Consider the following 12,409-nt stretch of genomic DNA (forward strand, 5'->3'; position numbering starts at 1 on the left):
TACGGTCTACCTAGCTCAACTCCTCAGGAATCTGCACCTGTGGATCCAACGAAGTTGAAGGCGGCCACTCGTTGATAATAGGAGAATAGGGATTATTTCGCGCTCCTTATGTCTTCTATCCTCTTGTTGACATATACAATGTGAAGTGCGACGCAACCATGATTGGGCATTGAAGGGAACAGGAAGTGCATCTAGCTGCTACCCACCTCGGAACATCAATAAATAAGATATGAGCAGGGGAAAATAGGAGGAAGAAATATAACTCCAGTTTGAATTGTCTAAATGGTATTTCCATCAGGGAACGCCCAGACGTCATCATAATCATCATCCAGTCAGAGCCGCCTTCGGATATCAACAAAGCAATGCCAGTGGGTAGCCACTTCCCTCGCCCCCCTAGCGTCTTCGGCGACCCCGACATATCCAACCCAGTACCTATAGCGAAGAAGGCTCATTGGGGGTATCTTGTAGTCTATAGTTTTCGACCCCGACCCCAAAACCAACAAAGAAAATGCAAAGGAAACATGTCTATGAAGCTGCGCCACCACCCATGCATTCATGTCACGTAGAGCGTTATGTAATACAGGTCTAAAATGGTTTGTATGAACAAAGAAGATAGAAGAGGGGGAAATGGGGCAGAGGCAAGGGAGTTTGGCTGTCTCAGATCCACCCAGCTAAAGCCGCCTTCTCCTCAACGGGTGACGTGACAGGCGACGAACGGCCACGACGCTTGAGGCGCAAGTTCTCCAGGCTTCTCATGCCCCACGAGCGGGGACGTTTCGCGGCGGTGGTGGTGGCAGATACGGATTGAGGGACCTGGAGCAACGGACCCAGGCTGCTGTCTTGGTCTTCGGTAGGTTGCGGCGAGGGTGTGAGATGGCGCGCAAAGTCGCCGAAAGACCGCCTTTGCTGCTGCTGTTGAGACGTAGTAGTATCGGTCCAAGGGTAGATGGGGCTCTGCTGCAGCATATTCGTCGTCGCCCTGTTACCCGGCATGAACATGGGGTCGAAGATCTGCTCGTCCTCGGGCGGGCCAAGCACAACGTCCGTAGACCAGGCGTCACGCTCGGGGATGACGAGAGGGGTGCCCGGGTGCGGGTAGGCCAGGGAATCCGGCTCCTCGGGAATCGAGCGCGGCGGCGGGTGCGAGACGGTGGCGAGCTTGACGGGGAAGAGGCTGCGGCGGAGGGCAAACATAGTCATCGCCGACGGCGGTTGCTCTTCATGCTGCTGCTGACCTCCGCAGACAACATCGCGGAGCTCGCCGTGGTTCCTGCCTTCGCCCGCGAGCGGGCAGCGGGACCGGACGGGCCGCGTTGCTTCGCCTGGGAACTCGGGGGCCGGGTGCTCGGGGGAGGAGAAGCACGTCTGGCCGAGCGTCCATGCCGCGTGGAGGATGCGCGGCACGTCGGCGAGATGGCGGCATTCGAGGAGCTTCTTGAGGTCGCCTGAGGAGCGGGGCTGCCAGCGGAGCTGGTTGCGTGCGGCCTTGTCCCAGAGGGTGTGCTTCCACTCGTCTTTGAGGGAGCGCTGACGGAGGAGGTTTTGCATCTGATGATAGTATGTCCACTCTGACGAGACGCCGAGATTGTTGTTATTGCAACCACTGGTGTTATTGATGGTGCTGCTGCGCTTGTCGAAGTGACTGGCGAGGTGGTCAAAGTAGGCGTCGGCCGTCTTGGGCGCCTCGCTGTCATCGGCGGCCTCGTAGACCTCTTTGCAGCCGATGAAGCCGCAGGCGAAGACGACCTGCGTGCAGAGGCCGACCTTGACCTGTTCTGCTGCCGCCACGGCCGCGGCGGGAGGGTACGCCGCCTCGCCCTGGTGGTGGTCGAGCTTGACGTGGGCGATGTAGGCCTTTTCAAAGTCAAAGGCTCATGCGGCAGTTGTCTTGCGGGCAGACCCAGATGCAGTCGGTGTTGTGGAAGTTTTGGAGGTGCTTCTTGAAGTCGCTTTTCCTGCCGAAGCCGACGTAGACGTCGTGGACGGCGCACATGGGACACTCGATGGGCTTGCGGCCGCCGACGGTACCCGAGGACGGGGACCTCATGCTGGCAGCGGCCTTTTTCTCGCGTGATGGAGTTGAGGAGAGGTGCTCGCTGATGTGGTGATCCTGCCACTCGGAGCCGGAGAGGGATGGTGTCACGGAGGGCGACATCAGGAACGGAGCGTCCACGGCGTCGGCCCAGGAGGCGGCTGCCGCAGTGCCGCCGGGCTGCTGGCTGAAATAGCTCCCCGATAGGGAGGCAGCCTCTGAGCCGCACAAGGACGCGTCGGAGCTGCTCCAGGGGCTGGCGCTGTTTGTGAGGGATGGCGCGCTGTTGTTGCTGCCAAAGGTTGAGGTGAAGAGGGCTGAGTTCCTCGCCGGGGCGTCCATGTGGTGAGGGTTTCGGTGGTGGTGCTGGGGCGGAGGGCGGAGGGATGTGTAGTTGCTGCCGCTAATGTTCCGGAGGGTTGTTTCTAAGCTTCCGGACCCGTACCGGCCGGCGAGGTCGCATAGAGTTCGAACGTCTTCTGGTGACATGTTTGACGGGCTCTTGGTGGGATACATGTTGTGCTCACGGTTCAGTCGCTGTGAGACTGATAATGGAATCTATCCTTGCATGAAGCGTTTGACGGCGTGTCCAAGATTGTTAAAGGCGTAGTTGGTGTATTCGTCCTCAATTTAAGAAGGAATGGGTAGACGGAACGACGTTAATTTGATAGAAGGGTGGGCGAAGTGCGAGATGGGGGGTGGTCGTTATGTAGTTAATGCCGACTCAATCGCGATGTGAAGTACGTATTAGCGGGCGGGAATGTATGACAGGATCCGAATGGCAAAGGGAAAAAAGAAATGCGCCAAGGCTAGGCACGGAAGAGCAGCGACTCGACATTTCTATACCAGCCCTCTGTCTTGCCAAGTCAAGACAACCCGTTACCCCATCAAAGAAGGCCACGAGGAGGAGGCCAAGTCAAGCATGGCTAGGTCAGGTTGCGAGCCTCTGAGAGAGCGCCAACACGAGACTAATAGAGGAGGGGAATGGCCCTGTCTGACGAGTGGCGACTAGTTCGTTCGCTGAACGTTCTAGTGGAATTCTACGAGTGCGTATGTGTAGGGATATGTGGGAGTGCGTGTGTGTAAGTGGTTGTTCTCTTGCGCCTTCTTTCGCATTAGCGCGGGCGCAGGGCTCAGGACTGAGGCCGTTTTTGGAGCAACGGTGAAGTAACTCCTGCATGGGGTCTTGAGGGGCCATTTGATCATGGTAATGGTAATGGTAATGGTGATGGCGGGTTACATTCCTGGATGAGAATCCAATCAGCCTCAGCCTGACTCTAGGAAGCTAGCCTGGAATTGGGGGAAGGATGTCTGAGTTTCCATCGCTCGCTGCACTAGCTGCGAAGAAGTTGCTCTCGAACAGGTAGGTACTTGAGAGGAAGCTGGTTGTTTACAATAACACTCGTCACTATGGTCCACAACCTTGTCAAACTTCACCAAGCCTTCTAGAACAAATCGGGTCCTCGGGAGCCTGATTCCCATTGAGGGAGATGCACGACGGCTCGACTTCAAGCGTCTTGATCCAAGGACCAACCGGGGTAAGTGGCAGCGCAGAGAATGAGACAAGAGACGCTGATCTCAACCCATTTCGATGCCGCCTTCCCCCTCATTTTTCTTTTGCGGCGAACCGTCATCTACACAGTATTTCGTACCTCTTGAACCAGTCAACCACCAGGGACGACCTCTCTCGACGAACCAAATCACAACGGAGCCGCCTGCCTCGAGCAAGAACCCACGCCCTTGTTCGTTATGTCCGGATGACAGGTGCAGGTGGAGCAATAAAGAAAAGACACCTAGAGGCAGAGGCAGGGGGCGAAGAGGGAGAGAGTCAAGAGAGACCAAGAACCTGTGTTACGCTGACCACTGACAGCCTGATAGGACGCACTCGAGTCCTGGCGGGGCTGTGTAGCGCCCAGCTGGGCGAAGGAAAGTAGAAAGCCAAGACCGTTAGCGGCCTTCTAGAATGGCGCTAGAACAAAGGATCCGCATGACTGTGTTTTTGGTCTGTGATGGTGGTGGTGAGACTGGGTGTGGGCTGAGATGGTTGGTGATTCGGCCGGCAAGGGTGACGTTTCCCCCTAGTCGAGAGCATGAACAGACATATCTTGGACTGGATGGGGTTTGAATTCCATCAACGAAGGACCTAACCGTTGTCGCCGGAACGTCGTGTCGGTGTGTCGCGTCGTTGTCATTGCCATGGGGCCAGCTTCTGGTCCGTGGTCGACATCACCGTCTCGCGTCTTCCGGAACCGAAGCCCCGGGACGATTCAAAGGGTGTCTCTCGACTGGTCATCTATCCGAGTCTTTGTCCTCCTTCCGACGACGCCAAAGACTTCCCCGCCAGAAAGATTTCTTTGTTGAGTCCGCGTGGTGAATCTGAGCCCTAAGTGACTCGAGTCGGGGGATCAAGAGATCAAGAGAGGGGACGATCTGCTATCCCAAAACTTGATGGACTGGTTTGGATGGTTGTTATCGCGTTCTTGCCTCAACTTTCTTCGAGGCTGAAACTGCCAACGATTGCTTGCATTCCCCTCCAGATGTCAGGCATGTGGCAACCTTGGTGAGGCACTCGTCTCGAAGACGATGGTTTAAACCAGCCGTGCCATCCAGTCAGCCACATCGTACATGCCACATGCTCTACCGCATACGGCCGTTGAAGGAGGAGTTTCCCCTCCGTCCGTTTCGCGGGCGTTCAAAACTGACGATGCCACCTGCGTCAGCGGAGAGCCCGACTGCCGTCGGTGCTTCAGCCGTCATTCGCCCATTCGACTGGTGAGCTGCCATGGGATTCCAACGGATGGAGAGCGTGTGGAAGAGGGAGAGGAGGAGAAGGCTGCCCGCTCGCTGGGTTGCCTGACACAACATGGGATGGGCTTGCCCCTAAAGTCACAATTGGTTCACCCAAGACAAGTGGTTAGGGGAGTGATCTTCCTCACCGTCGGCGAACCCCGTCCAATCCCACATCGACGTCCACGGTGCGCTGAGATGAGGTGAAGGAAGTGGAAAAGAAAAAAAAAAACCAAGACGGCCAAACGCAACTCGTCCTCGAGGGTAGGATTGCAGGGTCTCATTGAATGTTACGCAGCATTACCACGAACAGTCAGAACAGATCACCGATCTGAACTTGTCCATGCCCTCCCTCCGCTACTCTCACGTTACCTTTCGTGCTTCCCTCTCAACAAAAACATTAACGAAGAGCAGATCACCATCTAAGCTTGCCCATTCCATTCGCTGCGCTCATACCCATTGCCCTGCCTCCCAGCACAACACTAACGAAAAGCAGATCACCAAAAGCAGTTGTCAAAAGTTGCCTTTCTAGCAAGACACATTCCGAAAAGTGAAACCAGAGCAGAGTGCCTCCACCTACAGTGGGGTGTTAAAAGTTCGTATACACCCTACCAAAACGCATACCGACGCGTTTTCTCCTCAATATCACTTTTCTTTCTATATCCTATATCTTTAGTAAATAAAGGTTAATTTATAAGCTTTTTACTCTCGAATAATAAGAAGCTATAGGGCTAATTATAAACTTATAGAAGTTTAATAAGTAACGATTACTATACTTATTATAACTAAAAAGAGCTACTGCGAAGTTATAATACTCTTTAGCTTATTATATTTAACTATATAAAAAATAGTCTATCGTTTTAATTTAAGTAATAACTTTAAGTCCCTACCCTAAGAAAGAAAATTAAAAAATCTTTTTAATAAAAAGAAACGTTTTATAATTAGATCTACTTAAATTAATTACTAATAGCCGTACTTTAAGCTAGTTACTAAGTAATAGGGCTAGGCTAGTTTTAGTATTATTAAGTATATTCTTAAGAAAATAAGCTGCTATAAATAGAAAACTATAAAAAGACCTTTTATAATACTAAAAGTAGTAATTAAAAGGCTCGAATTTATGAAAAACTAGGTCTAAAACTTAAAAAAATTAATAATAATATATAGTTTAGTATAAAGACCTTATATAGAGATTTATTTACTAATTCTTAATAGTTTTAGTACTAATTCTTTAATAAGTCGTCCTTATAATAGATTCGGGATGCGGCCGGCGATAGGATGCCGATAACTTAGTAACTAATATACGGATCTTATTATAAAAGAACTTTTTAAGAAGCAAAGCCCTTATAAAAGACTTTATAAGTTTTAGTTTTATAATATACTTATACTTATATTATAACTTCGCTAGTTAAGTACTTATAGCCTAATTTTTTATAATTTTAAAACTTTTACTTTTATAGAGTAATTAGTATAGGTAATAATAAATTATAAAAACGAACGGAACGTTAACGAAACGATGCCTAGTTATTAATAAAGAGCCGTTAGCGCCGACGAGCTATAACTATTTAAAATTAACTACTTAACCCTATTCTATCTAGGAGAACGAGCTTATTATAAGGCGAGTCTTATTTAAATATTAGCGTTTATAAAAAAGCTAGATAAAGAAGATAATCGGGGTAGATTACCTTTACGAGCTAATTACTTTATTAATACCCTAAAGACTTTATTTATTATAAACGGGGCGTTTATTAATAATTAATTACCGGACGTACGAAGTTAAAGCGTATATAAAGGCGCAAGTAGTACTAAGATAGCTAGTTTAGTAAACTTTATAAGCCTAATAATAACCTATTTTTATAAAATAATAGAAATAATAGTTAAAAATCGAAATTAAAAACGGCGTTAATATAAGGAGCTCGTTTAATAGCTTACTAAGCGGCTAGCGACGCGTTTAAGTTAATAAAAATATAAAAAGCCTTTTTTTTTATAACTATAAACCGATTAAAAAAGAGTCTATAAGTACTTAGGTAGTAAACTAGATTATTATAGAGGTAAGTCTAGCACGTATAGCTTTAACGAGGTAATGCGGGATATTCTTATAAAGAATATAAAAAGTGAATATTCATATAGAAGCAAGAATATATGAATATAGGGGATATAAGCGTATATAAAAGAGGTTTTTGTAGTAGAGAGAGTAATATAGTTAAATTACTATATGAGAGGTTGCTTGCTTAACGAAAGGTCTAGGTAGGCAAATACACGCCTACATATAGGCATAAAAACCTCTTACTAGAATATTCTATTGCTTATTAATTATGATATAATTAATAAGCGTATACGTAAGTGAATGCGTAATCGTAGTACGTAATTCCGCCTCGAGTAAATTCCAGATTATTCAGTTACCTTCCAGTACTTTCCATTGCTCACGTAAGCTTATATAAGCAGTATTGCTTACATAATCAATACCTATAATAATCTACAGAAATCGTAGATTAATATGGTATATAGTTTGCTTACGTAATATTGATAATAAGGCGAGTAATAAGGTAAACAAAGTTACCTTCGTAACAAATTTAAATTTAATAAGTCCTAGCGCGAGGATACTAAATCTAAAGAGCTTAGTAATAACTTAGAGAATTCTTTTTTTTAGCGTTATAATAAGCGCTACTATTTTAATATTAATAACTCGCTAACCCCTACTTATAACGCTCTTTTTAATATAAATAAAAGTACCCTAACCCTTAGTTATATTACTTTAGATCTTAATAAGGCTAATATTACGCTCTTCCCGCTCTAAGCAAAGGCTCTATAACGGCTTAACGAGGCTATTACTTATATTAAAATTAAAACTACGGGTTATAATAATTAGTTCGATATTAATAAGTTCTTTATAAATATTAATATTACTAAGGTCCCTTAGCTTAACTAAGACTATAAGAGTATTACCTCGGATAACGCCTCCCGTCCCTAACTTATTACTAATAATAATAGTATTACGGCCCCTACTTCGCCTCCTACTCTACCTCTTATTATAGCTCTTATTATACCTCTTATTATAACTCTTATTATACCTCTTATTATAGCCTCTAATAATAACTAAATAGCGAACGTTTTATAAACCGCTATTATTAATATATATAATACTCTGCGCAACTTTAACTACCTCCCTCTTACCCGTTATAATATTAATAAGGTTAACGGCCTTATTTTAAGTAATTAGCTAAGTACGCGCACAAAGCCTCTCCGCTTCTTACTTATTAAGTAAACTACTATTACTAATTATTAAGTTTTAAAAATATATACTAGAGCTATTACTATTATTACTAATATTATATAAGTTACTCCCCCTACGTAACTAAATCTTAATAATCTCTTAGTAACGTATTACTAAGGGTTATAATACTATATCTTTTTTTTAAAAATTACGCTAAGCTAAATAAAAAGGGTTCTATAATATATTATTAATTAACTTATCTTTAGTAATCTTTTATTATAAACTTAACGTTTATTATCCTATTTTATATATACCCTTTTTTTATAATATTCGAATTTATTAACTATTTCTACTACCCCTTTAAAATACTTAATAAGCTCTTACGTATTATACTTAATAAGCTACTTAGCCTATTTAATAAAATATTATAAGTTTCCTCCCTCGCCTTATATTATAACGATTTCTTTAACTTCCTAAACGTCTTACTTATCCTCTAACTCTAAGAGATTTACTATTTAGTTACTAACTATTTAGTAATTTCCCTATAGCTTAAGCTAAAAAACTAAGAAAATATTATATATTATCTAATATTATTCTAATAAATATACTTAGTAAGCCTATTTCCTTACCCTTTTAACTATTACTATTTTAATATATCTTAGGACTAGTTTATTATTTTTAAATCGTATATTCTTTATTAATAGGCCGACGACCTCTTTATGATTAAACTCTTTTAGGGTATATTTTCTATTATAATAAGCTACTTAGCTCTTAAAAGCTTATACCTATACTTACGTAGCCTAGGCCCTAATCTCCTTAATTTTTTAAACCTTTTTCTAAACCCCCTAGACTATAGCTTTATAATTAAATATATATTTAACGTACTTAGGGTAGTAGTTATATAGTACTATATACGGGGATACTTTTATAATAAAGTATTAGCTATTATTATATATAAACTCGGCTTCCTCTAGCTACGCTACCTACTTATTTAGTAAGCCCTCGGCGTAGATTTTTAAATACTTTTTTAATATTTAATAAGTTCGCTCCGTTTAGCCGTTTATTTATAAATAATACGTAGTAAATAGTTAACGACGTATTACCCGTTTTTTAGTAAACTCTTCTTAAAATGCGCTTATAAAGAGCTTATTTCTATTTATAATAATACTTTTAAGCATACCGAACTTATATTTAACCTCTTAATATAAGATACTTACTATTTATATTACGTTAAATATCTTAATAATAAGTAAGAACTTTGCGAACTTTATTATATAATAAATAATAACTAAGATATTATTATACTTTACGCCGTTACTACGAGCGCTTAGTAATAACTTTATAATAAAGTTTATAAATATTTTTTAAACTAAATATAAAGGTAGTAATAATAACTATAGCTACCCGTACGGCTTATATTTTAGGGTTATAACTCCTAAATAATACTTATAGTTCTTAACGTATTCCTAGATATTTCGTTAAATATCTTTTTAATAAAACTTTTTTTAAATTAGCTCGAGAGTTTTCGTAGCTCTTATATAACCTACCCTATAGTCGTCGTAGTATTAATAAAAGATCTCTATCTAAAGAGACTTTACTTAAGGAATAATAATTCTTTTTTTAAAAAATAGTATACCCTATTCGTTAAGTAAATATACTTTTAGCTCGCTAGCTATAGTACGAACTTTTATTAATTATAATATATAAAACTCGTTTTTAGTTTATAATCCTTTAACGAGCTCTTTAATTTCTAATAAGAAACGAGAAGCGAATACTGTTTCGCCCCTTATAAGCTCTATTATAATAGGGCATAAAATATACTATTTCAATATAATAACCCTAGCTCTATCTAACTTCTTTTTATTCTTATCGGACCGTTAACGAGCGTTTATTAATAACTCTTTTACTTTCTTACCTCGAGTCGTTATAGTAATAACTATTACTATTTTATTAATACGCCTTATAATACGCTATTAATATAAAAAAAAGGATTCCCCGTCCCTAGAGCTAGCTAATATCTAACTAGGATGATAAAGGAAGGCCTTAATTACTTAAATATATACCTTAGTAATATTATTTTATCCTTTTAAGCTAATTATCCTTTATTAAATATCGGGTAGTAGTTCGTTAATAAAACGTAGTTTCTAAGCTAGTATAAAGAGGACGTCTTTATAAAGTACTTCCCTTTTTATATAATCTAGTTTTTTAAATAAACCGTCCGCCGGGTTCGTTTTCCCTAGCTAGTATTTTAAATTAAAGTTAAATATTAATAGTTTATATACCTACTTCGCGAGCCTTTTTTAAAAGTCCTGCGCTAGTGCGCCGATTACTTTTTTAAATACTTAATAATCCGTTAAGATTATAAACTTTTATAAAAGGCCTTAGAAATAATAAGCCTAGTGCTCTAGCCCTTTTATTATAATAAGTAGTTCTTATTAATTTATAGCTTATTACTACTCTATATTTATAAACTTTTATAATTAATAAGTAACGGGTCGCTATTCTTTATTAGCTTATTATAATAAGATTACTATAATAGCTTTAACTAAAGCGTCGGTTTTTACTTATATAATACATTATAAGTTTTAGTATGTAAGTACGGTCGCCGAGGTAAAAGCGACCTTTAGCTAATTAAACGCCTCGTTTATTTCCTTAGTTTATTAAAAGTCCCTTATTTACCCCTTTTCTATTTTTAGTAATACTATTATTAATATAATAATACCCGAGTATTTAATAATAAACTTCTAATAGAAGTTATAGAACCCTAAGAACACTTAGATATCCTTAATAAACTCTAGCGCCTTTTAGTTAGCGATCGTTCGTATTTATAACGAGTCTATTTCGATTCTTTTTAATATAATAATATAACCTAAGAACTTAACCCTCTTTTAATAAAACGAGTACTTTAATAGTTTAATAAAAAGCCTATATAAATATAAATATCGGAGGACCTTTTTAATATCCTTTATATACTACTCTTTTATTATTAAGTAAATTATTAGATTATCTATATATACTATATAGTAAGTATTTAGTAAGTTAGCGAGCGCTCGGTAAATATATACTTAGAACGTCGCGGGTGTGTTCGTTAGCCCGAAAAGTATAATAATATATTCGAAGTAACTATATTAGCTCCGGAATACTATTTTCTATCGGTCTTCTTTTTTAATTTAAATACGTTAATAAGTATCCTTAATATCTATTTTTAAGATTTATTTTGCTTTACGAAGCCTATTTAGGAGCTCGCTAATAAGTAGTAATAGGTATCGATTTTTTATAATTACTTTATTTAGCCCGCGGTAGTTTATATAGAGGTATAGCGTATTATTTTTTTTTAATATAAAAAGGATCGGTACCCTAGCTTTATTAACTAAAAGTATAATACGACCGTTCGCTAGGTTCTTAGTAATATACGTATAAAACTTATTAAGTTATTTCTTACTTCATAAATAAATAGGACTATATAGTAGTTTAGTACTCGGAACTAGGTTAATAAAGTATTCTACCCCGCTATATAACTACGGTCTCTTCGCTAACTACTTATTAAACGTCTCTATTTTTAATTAAAGTTCTAATAATAGACCCCCTCGTAGTTTAGTCTCCGTTACCCCCGCAATACTTCTTATAATAATAATATATAATATATACGCCCTCTCGCAATTTTTAATAATATCGCGAGCTATTACCTCTAGTTTAGTAACCGAAATAGGCTCGTATAACTATATATTCGTTACTATATTAATATAAATACCCTCTTAGCTTATTAATAGTTACGATAATAAGAGGTCTATTATTTTTTTATCTTTATTAATTACGGCGAATAGTTACTAAATCTTCTTTAGCTACTTATAGTAATTAATAAGGAAGAGCGTTAATTAATAAGCTTTCTCTTAGCTTACGGCTTTATTTTAAAAGTCCTTTAATAAGGGAGCTATAATAGTAGCTAGGGTTAACCCTAAGTAGGTTACGAGCCTAGTATTAATAATATTTATCTCGGAGTATGTATTTATATTAACTTTTACTAGCCTTTTAGTAATACTTTATAGAACTATTACCCTACCCTTTATAGTTTTTCCTATCGGTACCCTCTTAATATTTAGTATAAGTATATTAAATATATTACCTATACTTACTCGTTTTTTAATAAGTCGACCTCTATAACTCTTAGCTCGGTAATAACTCGTTAAATAGTTACTAACGTTAGCTTCGATTGGGGGTACGTCGGCTTATTATTACCCCTACCTCTCGACTTATTCTTTTAGTACTTACTAATTATATAGCCTATTTTATTATACGTAAAGTACTTAATATCGCTATTATAACGCTTTTATAATAGCTCGGCGCGAGTATTTTTATTATATAGCTTTTATAATATTATT

General features: G+C 39.9%; 2 protein-coding genes across 2 annotated transcripts; both read right to left on the reverse strand.

Moving 5' to 3' along the window:
* Positions 1-332: 332 nt before the first annotated feature.
* On the reverse strand, positions 333-557 carry CLUP02_12032 (uncharacterized protein; the record flags this gene model as incomplete). The annotated part of the gene is made up of 1 exon (XM_049290996.1): positions 333-557. The coding sequence occupies one exon, from the start codon at positions 555-557 to the stop codon at positions 333-335; it is 225 nt and encodes a 74-aa protein (XP_049148141.1).
* A 100-nt stretch (positions 558-657) lies between these two features.
* Positions 658-2,548, reverse strand: CLUP02_12033 (uncharacterized protein; the record flags this gene model as incomplete). Its single annotated transcript, XM_049290997.1, has 2 exons — positions 658-1,854; positions 1,901-2,548. The coding sequence occupies 2 exons, from the start codon at positions 2,546-2,548 to the stop codon at positions 658-660; spliced, it is 1,845 nt and encodes a 614-aa protein (XP_049148142.1).
* Between the last annotated feature and the right edge of the window lie 9,861 nt (positions 2,549-12,409).

This window comes from Colletotrichum lupini, chromosome 6 (genome assembly GCF_023278565.1).
Source record: "Colletotrichum lupini chromosome 6, complete sequence".
Lineage (NCBI taxonomy): Eukaryota > Fungi > Ascomycota > Sordariomycetes > Glomerellales > Glomerellaceae > Colletotrichum > Colletotrichum lupini.